Source organism: Canis aureus, chromosome 7 (assembly GCF_053574225.1).
Source record: "Canis aureus isolate CA01 chromosome 7, VMU_Caureus_v.1.0, whole genome shotgun sequence".
NCBI lineage: Eukaryota > Metazoa > Chordata > Mammalia > Carnivora > Canidae > Canis > Canis aureus.
The window spans coordinates 12,790,947-12,817,821 of record NC_135617.1 but is presented as its reverse complement, the minus strand read 5'-3'; the positions used below and the strand labels follow the sequence as shown (position 1 = coordinate 12,817,821).

The 26,875-nt window shown below is 34.7% G+C and overlaps 1 protein-coding gene across 7 annotated transcripts in view; it reads left to right on the top strand.

The window, feature by feature from the left end:
- The window catches only part of GRIK2 (glutamate ionotropic receptor kainate type subunit 2), a 1,064,497-nt gene that overhangs the window by 854,635 nt on the left and 182,987 nt on the right, over nucleotides 1–26,875 (top strand). For all 7 annotated transcript variants that reach the window (XM_077902956.1, XM_077902954.1, XM_077902958.1 and 4 more), the window contains one exon: nucleotides 8,114–8,320. In XM_077902956.1, coding sequence (XP_077759082.1) covers nucleotides 8,114–8,320 — 207 coding nt within the window. The remainder of the gene's footprint in view (nucleotides 1–8,113; nucleotides 8,321–26,875) is intronic.

The window sequence follows — 26,875 nt, the reverse complement described above, 5'->3', positions numbered from 1 at the left end:
ATATGCCTGAAATGTAAACGTAAAGTAAAGAAAGCTGTTTAACTGCAAGGCTTCTCTTCCTCTTCAAGGTAACAAGGGCATTTAAATTGTCGTCCATGGAAATGTGTTATCTAACTTAAAACACTAGCATACCACTAAGAGTAGAGAAGAAAAGGGTATAATAACTGCAGGGGTGGAAGAAAACTCTGTCACATTTTTACTACACTCTGTACCCCTAGGGAAAAAATTTTATATGTGTCACATAGTACTTAAAAATTAGACAGGAGTTTTACTGTCCTTTACCTTATGGTAGGCTCAAATATCTAGCTTTGAGTTTAGTAACAAATTATTTTTCTGATACCTATGTGCTTGATCTAATTCCATTTAAAAAGTCAACACATGTATATTTTCTACAAATGCTCTTATGGTATAGAAAGCAAACATAAAATAATGGGGAAAGTGTGTATTTTGGAATTTAGAAAAACTGAATTCTTAGCTTTGCCTCTTCTTAGCTATTTTTTTAAACTCTTCTTAGCCATATGACCTGTGAACATTAGCTAGCCTCTCTGAAAAATGACAAACAAAAAAAGAAGCTAGTGAAATAGTCCTACTAGTAAATAAAATACTCCAACTAGTAAAATAATTGAAATAATAAAATAGTTCTAATAAAACTCCATTCAAGCATATGAAAAGATGCTCAACATGATATGTCCTTAGGGAATTTTGAATTAAAGCAATGAGGGGCACCTGGGTGGCTCAGTGGTTAGCAGCTGCCTTCAGCCTAGGTTGTGGTCCCAGGGTCATGGGATTGAGTCCTGCATCAGGTTTCCTGAAGGGGAGCTTCTCCCTCTGCCTATGTCTCTGCCTCTCTCTGTGTCTCTCATGAATAAATAAATAAAATCTTAAAAAAAAAACCACAATAACAAAAAACCACTACATACCTATTAGAATGGCCAAAATGAAGAACACTGACAACCCCAAAAGCTAATGAGAGTGTGGAGCAATAGAAACACTTATTCATTGCTGATGGACTGCAAAATGGTACAGCCATTTTGAAAGACAGTTTGGTGGTTTCTTAAAAAGTAAACATACTTTTATCATATGATCTAACAGTGGAATGCTTTGGTACTTTCCCAAATGAATTTTACCGAATTTATATCTATAAAAAAACCTACACATAGATGTTTATAATAGCTTTATTCATAATTGACACAAGTTGGAAGCAGCCAAGATATACTTTAGTAGGTGAATGGATAAGTAAGCAGTGGTACATCTAGACAATGGACTATTATTCAGCACTGAAAAGAAATGAGGTATCAAGCCATGAGAAGATATGGAGGAAACTTAAATGTATATTACTAAGTAAAAGAAGCCAAAATGAAAAGAATACATACCATATGAATCCAACTATCTGAATTCTGGGAAAGAGAAAGTTCTAGAGACAATAAAAAAGATCAGTGATTTTCAGATGTTAGAGGGGAGGGAAGGATGAATAGAGTAAGAGGATTTTTAGGGCTGTGAAATTGTTCTGTGTGATACCTCAGTGGTGGACTACAATGTTGTGTTATATATCTGCCAAAATCCATAGAAATTACAACACCAAGAATGAACCCTAATGTAAGCCATAGAGTTTGAGTGATAATGATGTGTCAGTGTTGGCTCAATTAGTTAAGCAACTGATTATGGCTCAGGTTATGATCTCAGAGACATGAGATCTAGGCCCGCATTGGGCTCCATGCTTAGGAGGGAGTCTGCTTGAGATTCTCTTTTTCTTTCCCTCTGCCCCTCCCTGCACTCATGCACTCTCTTTTTTTTTCTCTCTCTCTAAAATAAATAAATAAATAAACCTTTAAAAATGATGTGTCACTATAGATTTATCAGAAATAACATATGTATCGCTTTGGTGGAGGATGTTGATAGTGGGAAAGGCTAGGTGTGTGTGGAGTCAGGGAGTATATGGGAATTGTCTTCTACTCAAATTTACTGTGACTCTAAAACTGTTCTAAAAAATAAAGTCTGTTGGGGCACCTGGGTGGCTCACTTCGCTAAAGTCAGACTCTTGATTTGAGCTCTGGTCTTGATCTCCGGGTTGTGGGATTGAACCTTGTGTTGGGCTCTGCACTGGGCGTAGAGCCTTCTAGGATTTTCCCTCTCTCCTCTCCCTGTGTTCCTCCTGCCTCCTTCTCTAAAAAATGACAATTAAAAAAACATAAAGTCTATTGAAAATTATTGAGAAACTAAAATAATACTGTTAAGAAGCTAGTATTTATCAGAATCCTTTTACTTAATTATCAAAAACAATTTTATTTTTTTTAAGACTTTATTTATTTATTCATGAGAGACGCAGAGAGATAGAAAGAGAGGCAGAGACACAGAGACACGGGAGAAGCAGGCTCCATGCAGGGAGCCCGATGTGGGACTTGATCCTGGGTCTCCAGGATCAGGCCCTGGGCTGAAGATGGCTCTAAACTGCTGAGCCACCCATGCTGCCCTCAAAAAGAATTTTAAAAGCATTGTTAAATCCACTTAGAGATGAGTAAATTGAGTCAGAATTCATTAATTTACAATCATTTATTCCACTAATATTTACTTAGCATTTACTATGTGCGAGGCAGGATTAAGCATGGGAGATACTAAAATGAATCAATATGGATGTTATATTCCAAAGAAGTGAGACAAACAAAAAGCAAGAAAGCCAACAAATACAATAACTTAAAAACGAATTGAGGAAATAAAGTATTGAGATAGGGAATAACAAGACTCATCTTAAATAAGTTCAGTAAAGGTTTCACATTTAATTTGAGCCTTAAAGGAAGGAAGGGAGCTCACCATTTGAAGAACATTAGAGATAGTACAATAAGGGCTCTGAGGCAGAAAATTGCTTTGTATTTGAGAAACTGAAAGAACACAAAAATTTAGAATTTAAGGAAAAGATGAGGTTGAAGAGGGAGATGTAGAATGTAAGCCTTCCTGATAAATATTTTATTCATTCAGTGCATTTCCTGAGTGTGGTTGCCAGTCATTTTTATAGACACTGAGATATATTGATGAATGTAATTTATAATGTCCTTACACTCATGATTTATATTCTAATAGGGAAAGAAAGAAAAATCCCCACCCCAAAAAAGATAATTTAAATAGTAATAAATAAACAGATAAATAAATAATAAAACTTCATATTGGAGTAAATGGTATGAGGAAAATAAAACATTTGCAAACAAAGCAATAACATAGAAGGAAATATATATATGTATATTTATACTACATATATATTATATATATATATATACACACATACTATTTATATCTAGTGCTGAAGAAGTGACATTGACCGGACATTTGAATGGTGAGAATGAAACAGCCATATGAAGATCTTAGGAAAAATCTTTGCAGTCAGAAAGGGGGGTGAGGAAGGCAAGGCAAAGCAAAGACCTCAAGTCAGGAATGAGTTTGGCAAGTTTGAGAAGCAGAAGGAAAGCCAATATATCTGGGATATAATAAGAAAGAATGAAAAGCTAGGGTCAGAGAGGAAAGTGTGTAGGTCTGTGACCACCAGGGTAAGCAGTTTTGCCTTTCTTGTTTATTTGTTTGTTTCAGTAGAAGGCTACTGTTGGGTTTTAAGCAGATGCTTGATAAAATCATACTTAATTTTGAAAAGATCGCTATGACTTTCTATAGAGAATTAATTATGGGAACATAGAAATGGAAAGTACAGGTAAGAGGCTACTAGAGGAATTCAGGGGGGAAATAGAGGTTACAGGAACCATGATAGAAGCGTTGGAGTCATTTACCAATGTGAATACAAGTGATAAAACATAGATTTCAGGGGTCACAGCAAGGAAGTTGAATATTGAATATTATTCTAATGTGTTGGCCACTTATTAATTAGTTTGAAGTAGTGGTGGGGGTATAATAAAATGTATACTTTAAGATCATTTTGTTGCTCTTTAGTGAATGAGCTAAAAGGGAAACAAGGATGATGCCTCAGTAACTGGCTTGAGTAACCGAGTGAATGATGGTGTCATTTGCTGAAAGGAAATAAAAGGTATAAAATTTTAAGAAAAAAACGAATTGCATTTGGTGCATGTTAAATGTGAGATGTCTACGAACATTAAGTGGTACTGACAATGCTGCTGGATTTGTGTGCCTACGCCTCACTAGAAGAGGTTTGGGTCTGGTATATAAATTTTGGAGTCAAAAGCATAAACTTACTATTGAATTTACTGCGTGTGGGTAAGATCATTTAGGGACTTTTTTTTTTTTTTTTAAGGGAGAAGGGCTATAACCAAGTGCTGAGGACCATCAACATTTAGATTGAGGTAGAAAAAAAAAAAAACAGTTGCAAAGGATCCTGGGAGGAGTTTCCATTAAGGTAGGGGGAAAGCCAAGGAAGAATGATATAATACAGAGAGAGGAGGGTTAAAAAGGGGAGAGAGGTGATAGTTCATTGTGAAAATGCAGCTGAGAGGCTAAAAGAGAGTAAAAAGAGAATAGAGCCACATCTCTTGGATTCAGCAGATTGGAGGTTGTTAATGCTGTGTCAAGATCAGTTAAGTGGAGTGAGTCTAGAAGTCACTCCAGTGGATGGACAGGTAGCTGGAACACTAAAGTGGTATGCATAGACAAATCTTTCTGGATAATTGTCTATGAGGAGAAACAGAAAAATTAGGCTGTGGCAGAATGGGATCATGGGACTAATTGAAGGTTATTGGAACAAGTACTTTGAAAATGATTCTATGTAAAGGGACAGATTGGTTATGAAGGAGATACAAGACAACTCAGCTAATCAGGATCTAGAGCAAGTGAAAGGTGGTAGAAATATACTATGTATCATCCTCTTTGTCCTCAGACCCACTCTTCACTTTTCTTCACTCTTTTGTCTGTCCTAGGTGTCCAATTTGTGTGAATTATATCAATAGACTCATATATCCCCTGGGTTTTGATTTGGTTTGACCAACAGAAAGCCCTAGCAAGAGATCAAAGGGAGGGACACAAATGAGGTCTTGGTTGCTAACTCCATGGAGTTAGTTGGGTTAGACTAACTGTAGTTGGGTTAGACTGGCTGTTTTTCTCAGCTGAAGATCACTACTCTCCTTTAAGTGCCATGCTGTGTTGGAACCCTGACTGATACAAGAATTGGAACATAATTATAAGGACTGGCCCAATAAGCAGAGTTCTAGTTCCTCTATAGCAGTACATGAAGGAAGAGAAAATGAATATAGGTATGAGTTTGTGGGGTTGCAGTGGGCAGGTAAAGGCATGGCATGTGATTGCTTTTGTTTTCTCACTGAGATAATCAACCAAATGTTGGAGTAGAAAGTCGTGAATTTAAAGAAAAATGGATAAAATGTTCATCTCATAGAGTTGGAAATAGATCCTACCATAAAACGTTTGAGGGTATTAATTATAAGTGTAAATAATTAGCATTGTTCAGCTCTTCAGGAGTGGGTATGGAGAAAAAAAAAAAAAAAGTCATGTAAGGCATGTTTTTTGTAAGACCAAGTACTCCAGCACAGAATTGGAGAAAGACTTGAAAATGTGTGTAGCATAGAAACTATATTAATGGACCGCGAGACCTAGGCCAGACAAGGTTTGGAGGTCAGAAATGAAGTTAGGAGGGGATTGATGGATAGTGGGAAAGTGTAGGGGTCACTGGTTTAGAGGTCTTTATATAGAACTAAAGAATTGTAGGTATGGGTGTGATTGAACTATGGGCTAGATGAATGACTTTTAGAGATATTGATACAGAGATATATCGTTTTCTTTTTTTTTAAAGATTTTATTTATTTATTTATGAGAGACACACACAGAGAGAGAAGCAGAGACACAGGCAGAGGAAGAAGCAGGCTCCATGCAGGGAGCCCGACGTGGGACTCGATCCCGGGTCTCCAGGATCAGGCTCTGGGCCAAAGGTGGCACTAAACCGCTGAGCAACCCGGGCTGCCCAAGATATATCATTTTCTAACAAATGTAGAGAGTAGTTGCAATCATGAGAGAGGGAGGCTAAATTCCAGTGAAGGACAGGATTTGGCAATGAGGAGGTAAAAGGACTGACACATCGTGTTGGTTGCTTCAGGTCGGTGGATTTTGAATACATAGAAAATAATGATAAGAGTTGGGAAAGAAAGCAAAATTGCCATCCAGGAGCTAAACCTTTGGAAAGTAGAGGCCTCCCTTCCCACTTAGTAATTCTGATTCAGATTTCATCGGATAACAGCAAATGTGCCTTTGTGCCTGAGGGATAGGAGGGTGACACTAAAGATAATCCCCAGGAGAGAGGGCTGAGGGAGAAGCAGTGTTATTAGGATATGGTCAAATGAAGCAGAAAGATGAAAGGGAATTCCAAAAATTAGTTGAAAATGTGGAACATTCCGCTGATCTCTAAGCAGGAGTGTGGTAGCACACAGTGGCAGCGTGTAGGGGCATCCGAAGAACAGCAATGGGTCAGCTTGAGTGTGTGTAAAACAGTGGAGGGATAAGCCAGATCAGCAGAGATGGGAAGAAAAATGAAATTAGTCTTGTTTCTGAGATGAGTATAGGCAAGAGGACACATTATTATCATATCTAAAATGCCCTTAGGTGTGATGACCTTGTGGGATGATTGTTGTTCTCCAGGGGTGGGGATGAGGATTATCACCTTTCTAGATAGACTGGCATGGCAACCTTCTGTTTTGCCACTCCACAGTGACTGTGCCTAAGAGTGCACCTTCCCGAGGCTGTTGTAGGGCCACTTGCACTCAGATTCATTCACAGGATACCATTTTCTTTCTACCTGCTCCACAAGAATATGCAAATGCATGGAATCTCTTAGTACTTAATTAAACATATGAATTTTAAGAGGGCTTGTTGTGCAGAGCCATGCAGGATTTGGCTCCTCACTCTTCATTCTGACCTTATTCAGCTTATTCCCTCATTCCTGGATGTGACTTTGGTCACAATGATGTCAGTAGGCCTCTTTCTGGAACACTCCAGTATCCTATTGGCCTCAGGGCTTTTACTTGCTGTGTCCTTGACCTGAAATGTTCTTTCAGATTTTCAAATGTCTAAACTCTTTCTCATCTTTTTAGGTTCTACTTCACCTCTCATCTCTTCAGTAAGGACTTCCAGACATATTACTCAGTTTTGTCTTGTCTTCTCTTATCTTGCCAAGTACCTTGTGGTGGTTCTGTATCCTACTGCCCTATTTTATGTTTTTTTTTTTTTTTTTATTTAAGATTTTATTTATTTGTTCATGAGAGACACACAGAGAGGGAGAGGCAGAGACACAGGCAGAGGGAGAAGCAAGTTTCCTGCAAGGAGCCCTGTGGGACTCGATCCTGGATTCCGGGATCACGCCCTGGGCCAAAGGCAGACACTCAACAGCTGAGCCACCCAGGCGTCCCACCTATTTTATGTTTTTATGCCATTTATCAGCATCAGAAGTTATGTGCTCTATTTGTTTAGGCATTTATTATTGATTTCCTCATCTATATCATGAACTTTATGACTCAGAAATTTCTCTTTTATATAGAGGAGGGCTGGCTCATAGTAGGTGCACCATAAAATATTGTTGGCTGAATGCATAAACACTTGATAAATGTTGCTTCTCTGTTATATTCTAAAGTTACTATTTTTTCCTATAAAGAGAGTAGTTACAATTTTCATAGTTGTTAGGACAAAATGTTGTAATATATAAGTCCCTACTCCAGTGTTTAGTACATAGTAGGCAATTAGACAATAAGTTTTTTTTTCATTCTTTCATCAATATATCCCACTGAAATAGCATGGTAGATATTGATTAAATGGTATAATTCAAATTGGGATACTGTAATTATGTGAAATTGGATCTTATGCATTACATGTTATGTTCTAGCATAATCACGTTATGTATTACTTCTTACGTATAAGATAAATAACACCATATTTTTATTATATAGTCACGGTGAAATTGTTATAGTTAAATATTCTCTTTTAGAGCACAAATATTTCCAAAGTAGTCTGCCTTCTTAGGATTGCAAACTGTATTAATTAGGAGAAAATAAAATGGACTGTTGTTCTAAATTAATGTGAAATATTCGGTCTTTTATGGAAAGCTGTCATTCTGATAGTTGCATGGTTAACTAATACCCCCTACCTTCATGTTTACTGTTTCCAGGAAGAACCCTATGTCCTATTTAAGAAGTCTGACAAGCCTCTCTATGGGAATGATCGATTTGAGGGCTACTGCATTGACCTCCTCAGAGAGTTATCTACAATCCTTGGCTTTACATATGAAATTAGACTTGTGGAGGATGGGAAATATGGAGCGCAGGATGATGCCAATGGACAATGGAATGGAATGGTCCGTGAACTGATTGATCATGTAAGTCTCTTTTCTCATTATTATCATTACCTTTGGTGGATTGCTAAAAGATTTACTTTTTAAGATTTGTGATGGTAGGGTAACTTAATGGCAAAGAGCAATAATATATTTCAAATATGTGTTTCCTTAAATAATTCTATTGAAAGTTATATTATTTTACCCTTATATATAGAGACTCTAAGAGGGGTATATGTTTCTGTTAGAGAGTATTATCTGTTTTAAATTAACTAGAATTCAGTGATTTAATATCTTGAAATATTTAGCCCTAATTTGCAAATTAGAATGTGTGTGCCCAATAATTTATTTCTTTTTCACTTTTATACTGCTAACTTCATAATCAGCAGAAAGAATGAGTGATGCCTACTATAAATTTTATGATAAAAATTTCCTAGACAGACTAGGATAGGATACTTCTTGTCCTTTTTTTTTTTTTAAGATTTTATTTATTTATTCATGAGTGACACACACAGAGAGAGGCAGAGAGAGGCAGAGAGAGAAGCAAGCTCCATGCGGGAGCCTGATGTGGGACTTGATCTCGGGACTCCAGGATCATGACCTGAGCTGAAGGCAGATGCTTAACCGCTGAGCCACCCAGGTGTCCCACTTCTTGTCCTTTTTAAATTTATTTATTTTTAAAGATATTATTTATTTATTCAAGAGAAGGAAAGAGAGAGAAAGTGTACAAGTCAGAGGGAGGGGCAGAGGATGAGGGAGAAGCAGGCTCCCTGCTCAGTGGGAGATTCCAAGATCCTGGGATCATGATCTGAGCCAAAGGCAGCCATTCAACCGACTAATCCACCCAGCCACCCCTTATTTTTTATTTTTGATACTTCTAATCTTTAGAGAATAGGATACTTCTTATCTTTACAGTAGGGATGAAAGAAATCTATATACAAAAAGCATAGAATATGATACTGTATAAAAATAAAGCAAGTATATTAGCATATTGAAGGAGGAAGGTAGACATTTTATTTTAGTTAGTTGAATAAGTCAGGCATTCCTTCTTTGGCATTATTTCATAAATTATAATTTTATAATTTGTAATTTACATATACAATGAAAGCATGATTTCATAGTTTCTCAGTTGGTAGTGTCAATTCATCTTTTTGAAATGAACTCTGATTTTTAAAAAAATAATAACATTGCATTTGGCTTTGTGTTTTTTAACATTTAAATTTATTTTGATGTTTTCCATAATAAGACATGTAATTATTGCTAAATATTCTACAACATAACAAAATAGATTTTCCTTTAAAATACAATGTGAACTGTACCCTAAATAAAAGTTCTTACTAATGGAAGTAGCACATATAGGCAGTTTTTGCAGCACTTTGATAATACTTACATTGCTATTAATTACAAAGTTTATTATCAAGAATAGGGGAATAAGGGAGATCTGTATTTATTTACATCGATCGGTCTATGTATGTTGGTATGTATGTATCTATTGATTTTTTTTTTTTCCCTTACTAGTATTCCCTTCCTTGGTGCCCTCTTCATGTCTCCTATTGCTGACCTAGCCTTGGTTTTTAATATTTAGCACAAGTCATATTAAAATAGAATAGTCAGTATATTTTACTTTGTACAACCTCAGCTCAATTTGCATATTTATGAATATGCTAATTTCAACACAGAGTAGTAACTCTTATTGATAATCAGATAAATACCCTAAACTTCTTGCTCTCCTTGCTTTCCTTGGGTAATCTTACCTTGTCTCATAGCATGATTATCATTCTCATACTGGAATTTCACCAGTCTACATCTTCAGCCCTGAGCCTTAGACCCATACAACCCACGTCTCTTATAGTTTTCATTTAAATGTTTCATAAGCATCTCAAAGGTAGCATATTACAGACTGAATCTATTATTTCTCTTTCTTGAACCTTTTCTTTCTGAAGTTTCCTATATCATCAGTACATGGAGCAATGATTCAATAGGTTTCCCAAGCCAAAATTTAGTAGTTATTTTTTTAATAGTCATTTTTGAATTATATCTCACTCCACCATGTTTTATTGAGTGTGACCTTTATTTTTTATTTTATTTTATTATTATTATTTTTTTTTTAGTGTGGCCTTTAAATAGCTTCCAAACCTGCCTACTTATATCCATCTCCACTGTCATCTGGAATAATATCCCAAGATGAGGTTCTTTCTCTTCTAGTCCATTATCTATGTGTGTGTGTTTGTGTGTGAGTGTATGGAAATTACTGAAAGATTTTATGCAAGAGAAGGGAGTTTCCTGTTTTAGGAAACTATATCCTGGTTCTAAGGATATAGGACCGACTTTATTTATAAACCCTTCCACATTTGGTCATTGTTTATCTGTTATGAAAGTATTTTTACCCTTCAGACCTGGTCTCAGATCTTCTCCGCCATGCTTTCTATATTGGAAGGTAGTCTTACATGGAGGAAATCATCAGGGTTCCCAGCAAGAGATCCAAGGGAGGGAAGAGAGTGAGGTCAGAATATTTATTTCCTTCCTAACTCCCTGAGATGTTGTGTTGAGCTGGCTGTGTCCTTATAAGGAATATAAGTTTCTCATTATGATGTCTGCTTTATCTCAGTTCCAATTTACACCCTACATTGCTTTGTTTCTTTAGATCTTAGGAATGGTTACAGTTTAGCTGCTATTAGCCTTGAGTTCCTGCATATCCCTTAAAATTTCCTGACACCAGTGGGCTTTGAAGTGTGTTCCACAGATCTGTAGAATCAGTATCACTTTCAAACTTGCTAGAAGTGCAAATTGTCAGGCCCTACCCTAGAACTAGTAGATCTAAAACTCTCGGGTAGAGTCTGACTGTCTTTCTTTTACCAGCCTTAATGGTGATTCTGATGGTCTCTAAATTCGGACAATAAATGTCCTCCCCTCGACCCAGACTTGTGTAATTAACTAGTTCCTTATAAATTAATCCTGCTTAGGTATTATCAGTTGAGTTATTGTCATTTGTTTTCTTTTGAGATTCTAACTGGCACACCTTTCTAATTTTTATCTCTTCTGCACTCCCCAGCCAAACCCATATAGACTGTTTTCAGTCTTGTTCTCTTTTGCTTCTGGGCTAGTTCTCTGTGCACCATTCTCCTCAACCTCCACCTAACTCACTTTATCTGAATTACTTCTATTTAACTTCAGAAATACTTTGCCTGTGATGCTTCCCCACCTCACCCCAGGAAGCCCACCTGCTATGAATTTTCACACTACCCTTCTTGCATAACACCTGTCACACTTTAATTACCAGCTTAATATCTGTCATACTTATTTGTATATAAGTTGTATGGTAGTTATACAATCAATCAGGACTATTTCAGGTGCAAGTGTCAGAAACATGGCTAAAAATAGCTTACACAAATATACTTTTTTAAAGGTCCCATAATAGTAAAAAAAAGTCCAATGGTGGTTCTCACTTCATCTATAGTTGGATCCAGGGTCTTAAAGTATATCATCAATGACTGACTGTCTTGTTATCTCTTGCTTTCTTCTCTGTAGGTTTTATTCTTAAGTATTTCTTTTCATATGGTGACAAAGGTGGATTGTAGTGGCTTTAGGCCAATGGCTATCAACTGCAGGGAGGTTTTTTTTTTTTTTTTTTTTTTTGGTGTGTGTTCGTTTTTCACCAAGAGACACTTGGCAATGTTGAGAGACATTTTTTACTGTCTTAAGGATATGGAGGAGGTGCTGCTACTGCCATCCAGGGGTAAAGGATAGTGGTGCTAACCTTTCAACAATGTGTAAGATAGCCCCTCACACAAAAAAGGAATTATTTGGCCCAGGTATCAATCATGATGAAGCAGAGAAACTCTACTCTAGGCTTACCTGGTTCTTAGAGCCATCCTTTTGAAAGACATAGAGGTCTTCTTCTGCCAAAGTTTCTGCAAAATCTGTGGTGGGGGTTTGAGGTAGGGTGGAAGGCGTATCAGTTGGATCAGCTTTGACAAGGTGCTCATTCTCTGAACTAATCCAAAAGGCTAGGACTGGGAAGGTGGTAGTTGGAATAGACAGACCTAGGTCATGAGTCCATACCTGGAACTATGGCATAGAGTCAGCCCATCTAAATTATGCTACTTATTTTTATATGAATTTGTACAAAAGCCACTAATATTTATTTTATATGAACTATAAGCCAGTTCATTTTCTAGGATTTTTGTTTTGTTTTGTTTTGTTTTAGATTTTACTAGGTTAAGTAGAAGGGAGATAGCCATCAAGAGGCTATATTTAGGGATCCCTGGGTGGCGCAGCGGTTTAGCGCCTGCCTTTGGCCCAGGGCGCGATCCTGGAGACCCGGGATCGAATCCCACATCGGGCTCCTGGTGCATGGAGCCTGCTTCTCCTTCTGCCTGTGTCTCTGCCTCTCTCTCTCTCTCTCTCTCTGTGTGTGACTATCATAAATAAATAAAAAAAAAAAAAAAAAAAAAAAAAAAAATTAAAAAAAAAAAAAAAAAAAAAGAGGCTATATTTATATAAGTGTTGTGATAGGGAAATATAATTAAAAATACAATCTCTTTCCAACCCAGACAACCTTTCCATAAATGTAGATGAAAAATAAAATAATTTCATTAATGAATAAGCATTAAGCCAGAATGAAATGCACAACACAGGTAATTCATTAAGAGATTGGAAAGACAGAAAGAAATCTCACCCTTTTTTTATAGCCAAGAAGGCACAACCCATTGCATACTTGTTCTCAAGATAAACAATACCTAGTCCTCAAGTAAGAAGGCTTGAAAGCACCATTTATCACATATAGTTCCTCTTAAATTCATTTGGAAACTGAGATGACCATCTGCATTAGCTAATTGGTTTTATCCACTAGAAAAATAAACTTCTCAAGTCTTCATGAGAAAGGTATATTTTAGGCTCCCACCCACCAAAGTTAGGCTCCTTCTCTCTCACAGAAAGTTGGAAATAGGGTGTTACCTTCCTTGATTACATTTCAAAGAGATACTTCCTAGATCCTTGGGAAAGGCATTCCTGGGTCATAAAGCTGGCAAGAGGCTTAGTTAGCTTTTTAAAGATTTATATAAATTTCAAAGAGAGAAAGGACTTACAAATTTTCTCAAGTAAATATTCTAAGAAAGGGGGAAGGGATAGCTTCCTTTATTTTCAACAGGGAGAATTGAGCCTCCTGTGTTTAATTTGTATTTGCCCTTACATTTGCTAGTTTTTCTTATTTTAGTAAAGCTAGTTTACTATCTTCTTTTCCATTTCTTCTTTTTGGGAAGACCCTCAATGTACAAGTCTTCGTATAATCTCTCAAAATTATTATGATCTAATGAGCGATGATTCTTGGTGATACAACAGGAAGATACAACCTCAGAAAGAGACTGGGATAATGTGGCTCCCTGAAGCAGTTTGTCCTTAAAAAGTGACAAGCCTTACTTCCCCCTAAACACCTTTGTCTCCATCATCTCCACAGTAAGGCTGCACAACATGATATACTAGTAAGTCCTTGTTAGAGGCAGATGTGGGTTCAAATCCTAGTTCTTTTGCTACATAGTTTTTCGCCTTGGGCACATTGCCTTAAACTTTTTGAGCCTTAGATTACAGAGATAATATCAGAGTAATAATTAGGAAGATATATATATATCTTATATATATATATATATATATATATTTCCTATATAAATATAGTATACGTCAGGAAATATTTATAGGTAGGTATACCTATAAATAGGTATATAGGTAGGTATATAAATAGGTATAGTATACCTATATAAATATGGTATACGTCAGGAAATATATATATATTTCCTATATAATATATATTTAATATATATTTAATATATATTTAATATATATTTCCTATATAAATATATATATATATATTTCCTGACGTATACCAGATAAGCAATATAGACACAATAAGTAAAAAAAAATTCTCTTTTTTTCTTATTCTTTCTACTATATCATTAGTAAGTGTTCTTTTTTTAACTTTTAAATTTATTTTCTCTTTTTGGTGGGCAGCAAAGCCAAGTTTATTGAGCAATAGCCAAGTGATAGTACAGAGCTCTCAAGGAGGGAGGGGACCCAAAAGGGTTGCTTTTAATGAGTATTCTTGTTGAGGACTAAAATGTAAAACCTGTAGACACTGTTGCAGTGTGAAAAATGTAGGGATTGGGGATGCTATTGATATTAATTTTGAATCAGAGTCAGTAATATCGGCATTAAGTTTTAATAGTAAAACAGTTTATTAATTGGTACCTTTGGTGTTCAAATATCTCATTACTTTTCTACCGAAATGATCTATGTCTTAGTGGTTTTATATTAGAATTAAACATAAGAATTAATAGACAGTCAAATTCAGTGTGAGATTAGCAATAGCCAGGATAAATGGTAGGGGGAAAGGGATGATATTTAGGATACCAGCAAAGCAGAGACTCCAAATTTTAAAAATTACTATTTAATATATGTATATTTTAAAATCAATGTAATCATCATAGGTAAAATCAAAACATGTTTAGGCTTCCTTTTATTTGTTTTATGGTTTGGTGGTATGTCAAATTTGAATTCTATTAAAACTGAAAGTAAGGGCTATATTTTCCTTCCTTAAATCTTTTAAAATCTCAATCTGGAACTTCTTAAATACATTTTTAAAGTAAAAATTACTCAGAAACAAATTATTTGGAAGTAGAGGAATGATAACCAGTTTTCCCTTTATATAGGTGACCTGCTTTTTTAGGTCTCTCCACCAGGCTATTTATGGAGTTTTTATGATGATTGGTGCCATGGGCCATTCTATTTGAAGTTTGTTGGGCATCTATAAGAGTTGATATTTTTTTGTGACTCATCAGACTAATTAAAATCTAAATCAGGACACCATTTTACCTTATCAATTTACTGCATCTGCAGCCCTCTGTATTGTGCTGTATACTTGGAAGTATTCATTTGCTTCAAATATACTGAAAATAACTGGGAGACACAAAGAATACAATTGCAGAAAGTGTTCAGCATTAAAGAATATTTATTGAAAGGATGACACAAGTGTTAACAAGTGTTCCACAACAAATGTTAAACTCAAGCACCACTCTCCTTAGAGAAAATAGTACATATTTTCCAAATGCTTTTATTTTTATGTTGCCTTCCAAAGGCTCCAATGAAAGTTTCTATTCAAGGACCAATGAAGAAATATTTAGTGATATCCTTTCCTTTTGAAATTAAAGCATCATAGCTTTTTGTATAATATTTTATGAAATATTTTATAAAGTTTTTCATTCTTATAACCAAAGTTGGCTATTGAGCTATTACAGGTGGGAGAGTCTGTATTGTGTGAATGGAGGTCTGAGTTCTGGATTCCCCACAAAAGATTTACCTACCCATGCTCAAATAAATACAGCCAGAAGGAGGGTAGCAAGCACAAAGCAGTTTATTAAGGATAGTACACACTCAAGATGGGAGAGTGGGCAGGCCTGGTGGTGGCAAGTGCATGGGGATTATAGTGTCTTTTCTTTTTTATGTTTGCATAGGTTATGGATCATAACTGGGAGTGTCTCCACCTGAGGTTAATTTCCAGTCATCTTAGAGATTCCTCCTTCCTCTTGGTCAGGAGGAGTAGTTTTTGGTCCTACAGGTTTCTTTACAGAACTGTCATGGCCATCTTCCCTCCCTGTGGGGAAGGGGTCGAAACCCTGATATACAGATCTTACTCTGGGGCAGATTGAAGAGAACTCAGGTTCTGCACCTGTGGCTCTTGGTCAGTCAACCCCAGGGTGTTGAAAGCCATAAGGCCAGAATGTTGAAAGCCACAAAGCAGGGGAAATTGTGCCCTCAGGTTTCTAATGTGTAACCTATTTATCACGACCCTTGCCTCCAGCTCATGTCTAACTAACTGCTTACTCTATCAGAGCCTGACTTAGTATGAGGTGAGTACACAGAAACTTGCTAATGCTACCATTGTATTAAGCTAGGCATAAATTTTACTTGTAGCTTTGGGTTGTATATTCTTTATGGCTAATAACTCATTTATGGGCTCATGAGACTACTGTTGTGAGTATGTTATTCATAAAGCCAACTAGAGTTATTCATAAGCATGAGGGAAAACACCTAAGCTGCAATAAGCTAGCAGCACATACTATTATGGGACTACTTAAAGGAGACAAGGGCAGTTAAATTACTTTCAAATCTCTGGTGATGTTTGCCTTGGCAGTGGCAAACTTTGGAAAATTTATACCTGTAAACATTCATACATAAGTTAACATAGCAATATGCAGTCTGTGTATGTGCAGGTTAAAAACAGACCAGATATCACAAATCCTCTTTCCAGCTTGAAATTCTTTGCCTTTTCATCTTTCTAGCAGAATATGCACCAGCTGGATGCAAATTTCAGTATACTCTTAAACCAGTGATCTTCTGGGTTTCTTCTGACCTAGTGTCATAATGCTGATAAATGTGTGAGGGAATATTATGTCTGCAAATCCACAGTTACTTTTTACCTGGGCAAATTTGGGAATTTGGGTACACTCTATTTTTTATAATAACAACTAAAAAATGGGAGGTTCTTAAAGCCATATTCGCAGTCCCTTTACTTTAATAGAATTGTATAGATTAGGGGCACTTGGGTGGCACAGTTAGTTGAGCAATTGACTCTTGGTTTCGACTCAGATTCTGATCTCAGGTCCTGAGATCAAGCCCCACAGCAAGGAGTCTACTTGAGTTTATCTCTCCCTCTCCCTCTGCTCCTCCCCACTGCATGGTCACTCTCTTTCTCTTTCTCACATTCTCTCTCAAATAAATAAATAAAAATATTAAAAAAATAATTGTGTAGATTAAAGTATTAGACTATTAGAAGTATATATGTCCTTTTAAGTAACATTTAAAACTTAGATATTTTAGAATTGCCAACTTATTTTAGAAAGGTTACAACTTCTTTGTACTTAAAGAGACTTGTATTTTAACATCATTAACCATTTGTGGCCGGTAAGAGTGTCAATAAAAGCTTGTTCTTTTTAATGAGGCTCCTTTTCTTTTATAACTTCAAGTGCTGTTGAAATTTTAAAAACAAACAGAAGTTTGATCATTTGGCAGATTTCCTAAAAAAAAAAAAAAAACAATGAGAAAGAAATTCAGTTTCAGTTTATAAAACAACTATGGCAAAGTGGGAAATCTATTGGGATCTAATTTACTCTTATTTTACATTATTTTGAAGAAGACCCGTGATGCTATCGATTTCCAGCTGCTTGAATGCTTCCCAGCATGCTATCTTAGCATTGCAATTGGTATTTAACATTATCAAGCCTTTTATGATTCATAAATGAGCCTAACAGGACCTAGGTATACTTTGCTTTTGCCTCCCGATTGCTCTTTTATTATATGCTAGAGAGGAAATCAAATATTTGTTTTTCAGGGAACTTAAAAAGGCTGCAGGTATTATCACAAAAATGGAAAGTCTAAATCAAAAAACAGTTTCAAATAAATGGGAATTGACTTGCATTGGAGCTTTGAATTTTGATAGTATGTTGTCTCAATTTTGCACTCTAGTGGAAGCATTCTAGTATTTTCAGTTAAAACATTGAAGAGTAATAATATTATGATCACTATCTTTTTTAATTTTAGGAAAAACAACTAAAAAATAAACATGCAAATTTATTTATAATTCTCCATGACCTAAAAGTGACAACTATTAGCATGTTTGCTTCCTTTATTTCAAGTTTTTCTCTTTTAATATAAGACATCATATATGATGTTAAAGTCCCTTAGTCACCATAAAATTTTTCAATTTAGTAATATTTAAGTCAAGCACAGAGATCGAATTGCATTTCCCTCATCCCCCTCTGCGTGTAACTATTACCTTAAGTTTGGCATTTTTCTGATCCATTTTATGTCAATTACTCAATAGTACTTTATAAGAGAAATATGCTACTTTTATTGAACTAGTATTGTACTGAGAGATACTCCAGTTAATTCTAGTGTTATGTTAATAAAAACGAATACTGTTGTGAAGATCCAGTCTCTGTTGTCTTGTCTCTTAGAGCAGGTAAGCCTATGGCCTAAGTAAGAATTTCTCTAAGGGGCCACCAGGGAAGGAATTGTTCAGAGTTCATAAATATTTCCAACTTCATAAGATTTTGTAAATATTCTTCTCCAAATTATTTTATTAATTTACATTTCCACCAATAGTATAATGTTACTGTTTGTCTGCAAAATCACTATCTTCAGGGTTCTCACTATCTGAATTTGGTTAATCTGCATGCAAATGAAATCTCATTGCTTTAACTTGCAATTCCCTGTTAGGCTCTTTCTCCTCCACCTACATTTATAAACTACTTGATCCTCTGAATTTCCCATTTACTTCCTTTTACTTTTATGACTGACTGATACAAAGTAATATGTTATGTTTTCTGAATATTAATAATGCAAATACTTATCCCAGTTAGGATCTTGTTTTTTAATTTATTTAAAGTGTGTGTATGTTTGTTTTGTATCAAGTGGGTCAGTAGTTGAGCATCTGCCTTTGGCTCAGGTCATGATCCTGGGATCCTGAGATGAGTCCTGTATCAGGTTCCCACAGGAAGCCTTCTTATCTTTGCCTAGGCCTCTACCTCTCTGTGTGTCTCTCGTGAATGAGTAAATAAAATCTTTAAAAAATAATAAAATAGTTTAATTTTCTCAAATTTATTAATTTTTCCTTATGACTTGAGATGCTTTTATGCATTGGTAGAAAGATTCTTCTTTAACTGGAGCTCAAGAAGATATATATATATAATTTTACTTAAGAGTTTAAGATTTTTGTCTTTCAAATTTAGCTCTTTTGTTCACCTGCAATTTGTTCATTAAGTCCCCATGGGTTGGTCATCAATTTAAGTAAAAGTTTCAATTCCTTATGCTAAGCTACAACATATTTATTAATAATTTTCCTTCCTTTGTAAAAAAAAAAAAAAGCACTTTGGAAAACAAGTGATTTTTACTTTTAATGAGAAATCCTGTGACTATTATCTCAGATATTAGAGGCAAGGAAAAGTACATGACATGTTAAATAAGGCTAATGCATTCTTTAGAACTGAACTTTTTTTCTCAAATCAGATTTAAACAGGAGGCTGTCATAGTAAAAATATATTGTCAGAGAGTTCAGAGGCAAAATGAGAAAGTTAATATGGAAGTATGATATCACAGACCAGTGTAATTCTGATTTGTATTATATAAGAGATGATAATTCATTGGAAATTATCCCACAATTGATACTCAGCAACTGTTTATTGCTTATTCTGGGAAAGATACTATTAACTACAGCATTAATAATATCTCTTAAAAATATCGACTACTTTTTTTTTTTTTAAAGCAAATAAGACATGGTGTTAAATATTTCTTTTAATACTGGGGTAAAAAAGAATTTTTCCTTCAATGTGATTACACAGTAACATTGAGGTTATGTTTAGAAACGTGGTTTTTTAACATTTTTTTTCTATCATCTATTCTCAAGATTTTTAATCTAATTTAGTGTTTTTGTTTTGAGAGAGTGTGCAAGTGGGGGTGGGGAGAGGGGCAGAGAGAGAGAGACTCTCAAGCAGGCTCCATGCTCAGCACAAAGCCAGACATAGTACTTGATCCCAGGACCCTAAGATCATGACCTGAACCAAAATCAAGTGTTGGACATTTAACTGACTGAGCCACCCAGGTGCCCCAATAATCTCAATATTTTTTAAAAAATTTATTCCCTAATCACAATCTTGCTAACTTGTTCTTTAATTGTAATTTATAGTAATAAAAACAAAACAAAACAAAACAAACAAAAAAAAAAACAGAGCTGAGGATTGTTTTATTTTGCAATTATATAATGAATTACTGAAAAAATATTTCTCGCAGATACTACTTAATCTTCAAATATGATTCCTGAATTTAAGATATTTTAAAGTATCAGTATGTTTTGGACATAAATATTACCAGAAAAATATAGTACAAAGACATAATTTGAAGTTTAAGAGGAAGTATAATGCTAAAGTTGATATTATAGAAATGCCTATAGATGTAGAGTAATTCCTAAATACTCCTATATGTTCTATGCATAATTTTGCCTCCTACAAACACTGTCTCACACTGCCAGGCATTGAAATTTTTCCTTAAGTTTTTCCCTAACCTTTAGGCGAGCCTGCTTAAAAAGTGTGTGTGTGTGTGTGTGTGTGTGTGTGTGTGTGTCTGTGTGGCGGGGTGGGGGAGTTGGGGGGTAGGGTAGTGCCTGGCTGGCTCAATCCGTAGAGCATGCAACTCTCAATCTTAGGGTCATAAATTTAAGCCCCACATTGAGATTATTTAAAAACAGAATATATTAAGGGCACCTAGGTGGCACAGTTGGTTAAGTGTGGGACTCTTGGTTTCGGCTCAGATCATAATCTCGGGGTCGTGGCTCATACTGAGTATGGAGTTTGCTTAAGATTCTCTCTCTCTCCCTCTTCTATTGCCATTCCCTCTGACATTCATGCACCTGCTGTCTCTAAACTGAATAAATTAATCTTTTAAAAAAAGAATAAAATCTTTTTAAAAATCCCCAAAAGTAGCTTGTCAAAAGCTTCATAAATGAACAGAGGAAACAGATTGGAATGGAGAAGGCTTGAGCTGGGAATATGATAACTCAGAGTGTTACATAAAAAATAAAAGTAGAAATATAAATTAAGGGCAAGTGTATTCTGGAGAAAATTACCCACATGAGCATATCTAAAATCTAGAATTACTTGAGTTCAACAATAAAAAGTTTGCATTTGATTCAGAGGATGAATTTACAGTGGCACTATTGAAGCAGTGGGCTGGAAAGTTTGTTTATCTGTAGTATATGGAACATCTGTGTGTTATTAAATAATAAACACTGATTTGCATCTATTATTACCAGAAAAGCAAAATAAATGTAACTGAAAACAGATATAAACAAATGTGGTTTTTCAAAAATGCCATTTGCTTCAGAACATAAAACAAATCTAAACAGAAACAAAACAAAGTCCTAAACAAAAACTAAAAATTTTATAAAGGGAAACCACGGCATGAATTTTCTTAATAGAACAGATATTACTTCTTTCTTAACTGTGATTGAATTTTCCTATCACATGAAATTAATGTGGAATTACTTTTCAAAATAAATTTGAATAATGGAAAATATAATTTCTAAAATAAGTTGTTCTTCATGATGTCCCCTAATGGAAATATAATTCAGTATTATTAGTTCAGCATTATTCTGTGTCAATTTTAGGCACTGAAAATACAAAGACAAACTTGAATCCTAGGCAGGATAGGCACTTAAATTATATATACTTCAGGTAATTCAATAATAGAGATATTTTTAAGATATTTCAGGACACCTGAGAGTATATATCTAATCCTATCTGGAAGGAAAAGGATCAAGAAAGTCATTAAGCTTTAATTCTAAGAAAATGACAGATGCTTTTCCAATATATTATTTTTAGTGTTGCAGCTAATTTTAATGTGTAGTTTTACCTGAAGGATATTATTTTATATACCATCACACATGATGAAAGAAGTGAGCCATAACTTGGTTTCATTTAAGTTTATTGAAAAACAATTCAAGATAAACTCTGATCTGATTCAGAAATTTTTTTAAGAAGACTAACATAAAATTAAAAAAAAGTTTCTACATCTTTTTTTAGTAGATTTATTTTTTAGATTAAGAACAATCTATTACTAATGCATTTGTTTGACTATTATACTAACAGTAACCACTGCTGTTTTATGCCAAAATCATGTATCTTCACCCATATAATTTCCTTATCATTTCTAAATACATTTTAAGGTTTCCTGGCCCCCTAGAACATTCAGTTTTTGCTAAAGATGTAGTCAGTGAGCCAGGTTTTTTTTGGTCTGTTTTTGCCTTTTTAACATATTTAATTATGATAATATTTTTGATCAAGTTTAATTTTTAAGCATTATCCAAATGGATCATTGGAGATCAACTGTATTGTCTGTGGGATTTATTCAAGTACAAATTTATATACTTGTTTATGTGACAATATTTAACTTAGTATTAGATAATACAAAATTATAATTTATACCCTTGTATTTTGTTCTCCATGGAAGTGATTAATGTTGATACCTGATAATACACTAAGCTCCCTTTGTTCACTGTAGATTAATTTTTAAGCAACATTTAGATTAAAAAATATTCTCTCTAATGTCACTTTCTGGTTTTCAATGCGTACATCTTCAGGCTTCTCTCTGAGTTAGAATATAAACTCTAGGGAAACCGTATCTCTAGGACTTGTGGCTAACACATAATAGATACTTAATGAGCATTTGTTAAATAAATTAACTATTTTTTATCTATGCCAATTTGGCTAACTCCACTTACAAAACTACTTATCAATAGGGATATGCTTCAAGTGAATTTCCCCAACCATCCTACTCTAGCTATTAACATATATGCCTTGTCTCCTCTGTGTAGGTGTCAGTGTGTTGACTGAGGCAGAAATTATTTCATATTCTTCTTGGCATCTTTTACAATACCTACCACGGGGCCCCACACATGGTGGAGATGGTCAGTAAATGTCTGTAACATTAATAGATGGCTATAAATGATCCACCCAGCCTCTTCTACTCTCCACACTAAGGACATGCAATAAACTTTACACTATAAACCAGTAATCACTCTAAACGGTAGTGGTATCATTGCAGATTCCTTCTGAAAAAAAGGAAAATCTGGTAAGATTGTTGAACTTACTAGAAGTTTGAATTTTAAAGTAGAAAAATGAATCATACCTATGAAATAATAAAGACATCCTGTCACTATTATGATACTATTATGCTATTAATAGTCACTTACTATGCCTAGTATAGATACATGGGAAAGTCATTTTCAAAGATTTCTTAACAAATACTATCAGATATATCAGACAGTAAACAATGAGATAACAGGAAAACATGAGTTTTGGAAAACACTCAGGGTAAGAAACTTAAACAAATTGACTTTGTCCTTTAATCCCCTCCAAATAATAGGGCACAAAGGTCAGAATTGTCACCATTATATTTGTATAAGTCAAATGAGACTTGATTACATCTGACACTATTGAAAGATAGCTTGTCTTCAGGACAGGAGCAGAAGAGAAATGTATGTTCTGTAATCAAAGGGTCATCAGTATGAAAGTAAGGGTTTTAGCATCAGCATCTTAGGAAAACAATTCATCTTGGTCATCTGAGAGTTTATTGCTTAAGCACCTTATACCATCTTTTAGGATGGAAACATTTCTAGACTGGATTACAAATATTTCAGTCTTTGAAACTTCAGTGCACTTTTTAAAATTCTAGCTGAAAACTTCATGTTTGTCTTGATGCTTCCATGATAATTTTATACTTTACACTGCAATCACCCATGAGTATGAAATTCATGTCTACCAAAATTTCTTTGTGATTTTGTGAAATGGTTTGTGATTGAAATGCCGCAAACATTTGCTCAGTTACCATACACTTTTACTCTCTTATCTCTTTTCTGGCTTCAAATGGGCACTTGATTTACCCTGTCCCCGCTTCCCATCACCTTTAAAGAGCCATGTGCTTACTTCACATTGTAATCTCAGCTTATTTTCTTCAGTTTACTACCTATTATCTTTTATGTATTCCAAACTTCCTCAGATACATTTTACTGGCTTTCCTACAAAAACTGTTACATAGACTAGGTAATTTTTATGTCTGTTTTCAACCAGCATGAAAATAATTGAGGGTTAGCCTTTCAAAATATATGTTGATAATAAGACTATTGATGAGCTGTGCCTTATGAACTGAGGATAAGATTGAGTTAAATATGTTTAAAACTGGCATTGCATTGACTACTCAGCAGAGTGATCCACACGTGGTGATGATTCCATAGCAGAGATGTCTTGATTTTGGGTCTGGACCACAGTTATGCAAGTCCCCAGTATTTATTACGTAGTCATTCAGGACTAAACACACAGAACTGATTTTAAATCAGAATGTTAGTTTTCAGGTGAGTGTAACAGGGACCAGGGCTTCACAGCGTTCTATTCTTATTTCATAGGTGCGATTAGAAGCCAACTTAAAATCAGGGGACAAAGAGACAAAGGACAAAGTCCCGGTAATCAGATCTCTTGTCCTGTATTCTGGTGATGTCTCTTTGTAATTACTAATGCAGGGCATTGAGAATCAGAGCAAGAGCATCCTTTCTCGGTGATAAAAATCTAGACATAGTATTTTATCTCTCATTTGGCTAAGCAGACCATCACACATCTGCTTGGATAAAACATCTTATCTCAAGGATGTTACAATACAATTAAGTGGGCTATCATTTTTTAAAGAAACAACTGCTTGTCCTGATTAGATTGATATGAGAGTGGTAACACATTATTAATCTTTCAAAGCAGTTTCATTTTTATCATCTAAATTCACTTCTTTTTTCTTCTTTTTTTCCCTTTTCTTGACCTCTTTTGGATTGAATGAATTTTTTTTGGACTCATTCCTTTTTTCCTCTATTAGTTTGAAGTTATAAACTTAATTTTCACTTTTTATTTTAGTGGCTATTTTAACAAGCATACTTAATAAGATAACAACTAATCAATACTTTGCCTTTCTCCAAAACAATACAAGGACCTTAGGAAACTAAACTGATCATCCCCTTGCTGGCATCTACTGTTATTTTAGCTATAACTTGATTTTTATTTAATATTTAAAATACTCCACTAATACTATTATTTTATATAATTGATACTTGTTTAAATGGAACACAATTAACACAATCATTTTTTTCTTATATAGCAGCCATTCTTCTGTGGGATCATATTTTCTTCTAGAATAATACACTTAAGTAGTACCTTTCTGTTGGTAGTAAATTCTTTCTCTTAATAACCCCCTTTTTCCCTTTAAATTGGAAATGTCTTCATTTTGTCCTCCTCCTTGACAGTTTTGCTGCTATGCAATTTTGAGTTAACAGTTACTTTTTCTCAGAGTTTTGAGCATATCAGCCCACTCTTTTCTGACTTTCATTGTGTTTGTGAAACAGAAGGACTTGCCTTCTGTTTTGGGCTTTTGACCCATCACATGTCAAACTCTAGCCTATGAGGATTACTGAATTTCAGTGCCCTTAGGGTAAATGTCAGCTTCTTGTGAAGTTTTCTATAGAATTATTTTATTCCATCATATTTCCTTATCTTTTTCCTCTGACTGCTTTTAAAATCTTCTTTCTGTCTTTTGTATTTTTAGCTTCCTTCAGATGAATCTCAGTTCCCATTTACTTATCTTTCGTAATTTACATTGACAGAGCACATGAGAATTCATGATATCTATCAATTCCATAAAAATTATCATTCATTACTCATCATATATGTTATCCCTTTTTGGAAATATGATTAGTTTTATCTTAGGACTTTCATGGCATTTAAACTCTATTTTCCGATTGCTTTCTCTCCGTGATGCATTCCATATAATTACTTCTTACATATCTGCTTTTTCACTAGCTTATACTTTAGCTTTTCTAATCTGTAGTATAATTACTTCATTAAATTTCTGATTTTATTACAATCTTTGTTTTAAAAGGACATTTTTTTCTGCAGATCTCTTTGTAATTTCTAATACTTCTTTGCTCCTTGTGTTGCACGTCTTCTCATTCCTTTAAATGTAATATAAAATACTTATTTTATGTTTGTTATATAGAGTTAACTTTAATATCTGAATGCTTGAATATCTGACCCTGATTTATTATTTCTGCAGACTCTACTCAGAGTAACTTGTTTTACTGGGTACTTTCTGGTATTTTATTGTTGAAGTACACATAATCCTTGAAACATCATTTGTTGAAACACTTGAGACTCTTGTTAATATGAATTTCTTCAGAGAAATTTCATATGAGCTGCTGTTAGGTCTCTAGTGACACAATCAAACCAGAACCTATTAAAAGAAATTTTGTATTTGACTTTTTTTTTTTTGCTTTTTGAGGTCACCATATAAAGGTGGATATGTGGTTAAGAATTCTCAGAGCAGGCATTTTTTTCCCCTCTATTTACTCACATTTAATTAAAGCCAAGACTAAGTCAGACGTGAGTCCCCATCAGCTATTTCTGTCAGGTGGGCTCAGTGGTTGACCCACTGAGTATGGGTGCGCTAGGGTGTATTGGCTTTATTTAATAAGGTCTCCAGTCTGATCATTCATTTTACATGGGAGCCAGGATTTACCTTCTGTTTTGGGCTTTTGACCCATCACATGTCAAACTCTAGCCTAAGAGGATTACTGGATTTCAGTACCCTTAGGGCAAATGTCAGCTTAAAGTCTCTGTCTTTGTATTTTCTTCTTTTGAGTTGTTATGAATTAAAAGTGTTTTTCTGGCCATTTAATCCTTTTGGAAATGTGTCTGGTGGGATGTTTCTACAAATACTTAGTTCTTCACATTATGTATTGGATTTTGGTATTGTCAATTTCATTTTCGGGGAAATGACATTTACCTGACCCCAACCCCTAAATGGGAGGACATGAAAATTAAAGATTTAGTATTTAATTTATTAAACAAAAACATGGGGATAAAAAAGCAATATGATTAATATCACTGTATAAATAATTATATTAAACAAGAAGCCCAAAATACATTTATTTCATTTATTTATTGAAGGAACTATTTTGTGCAATGTTCT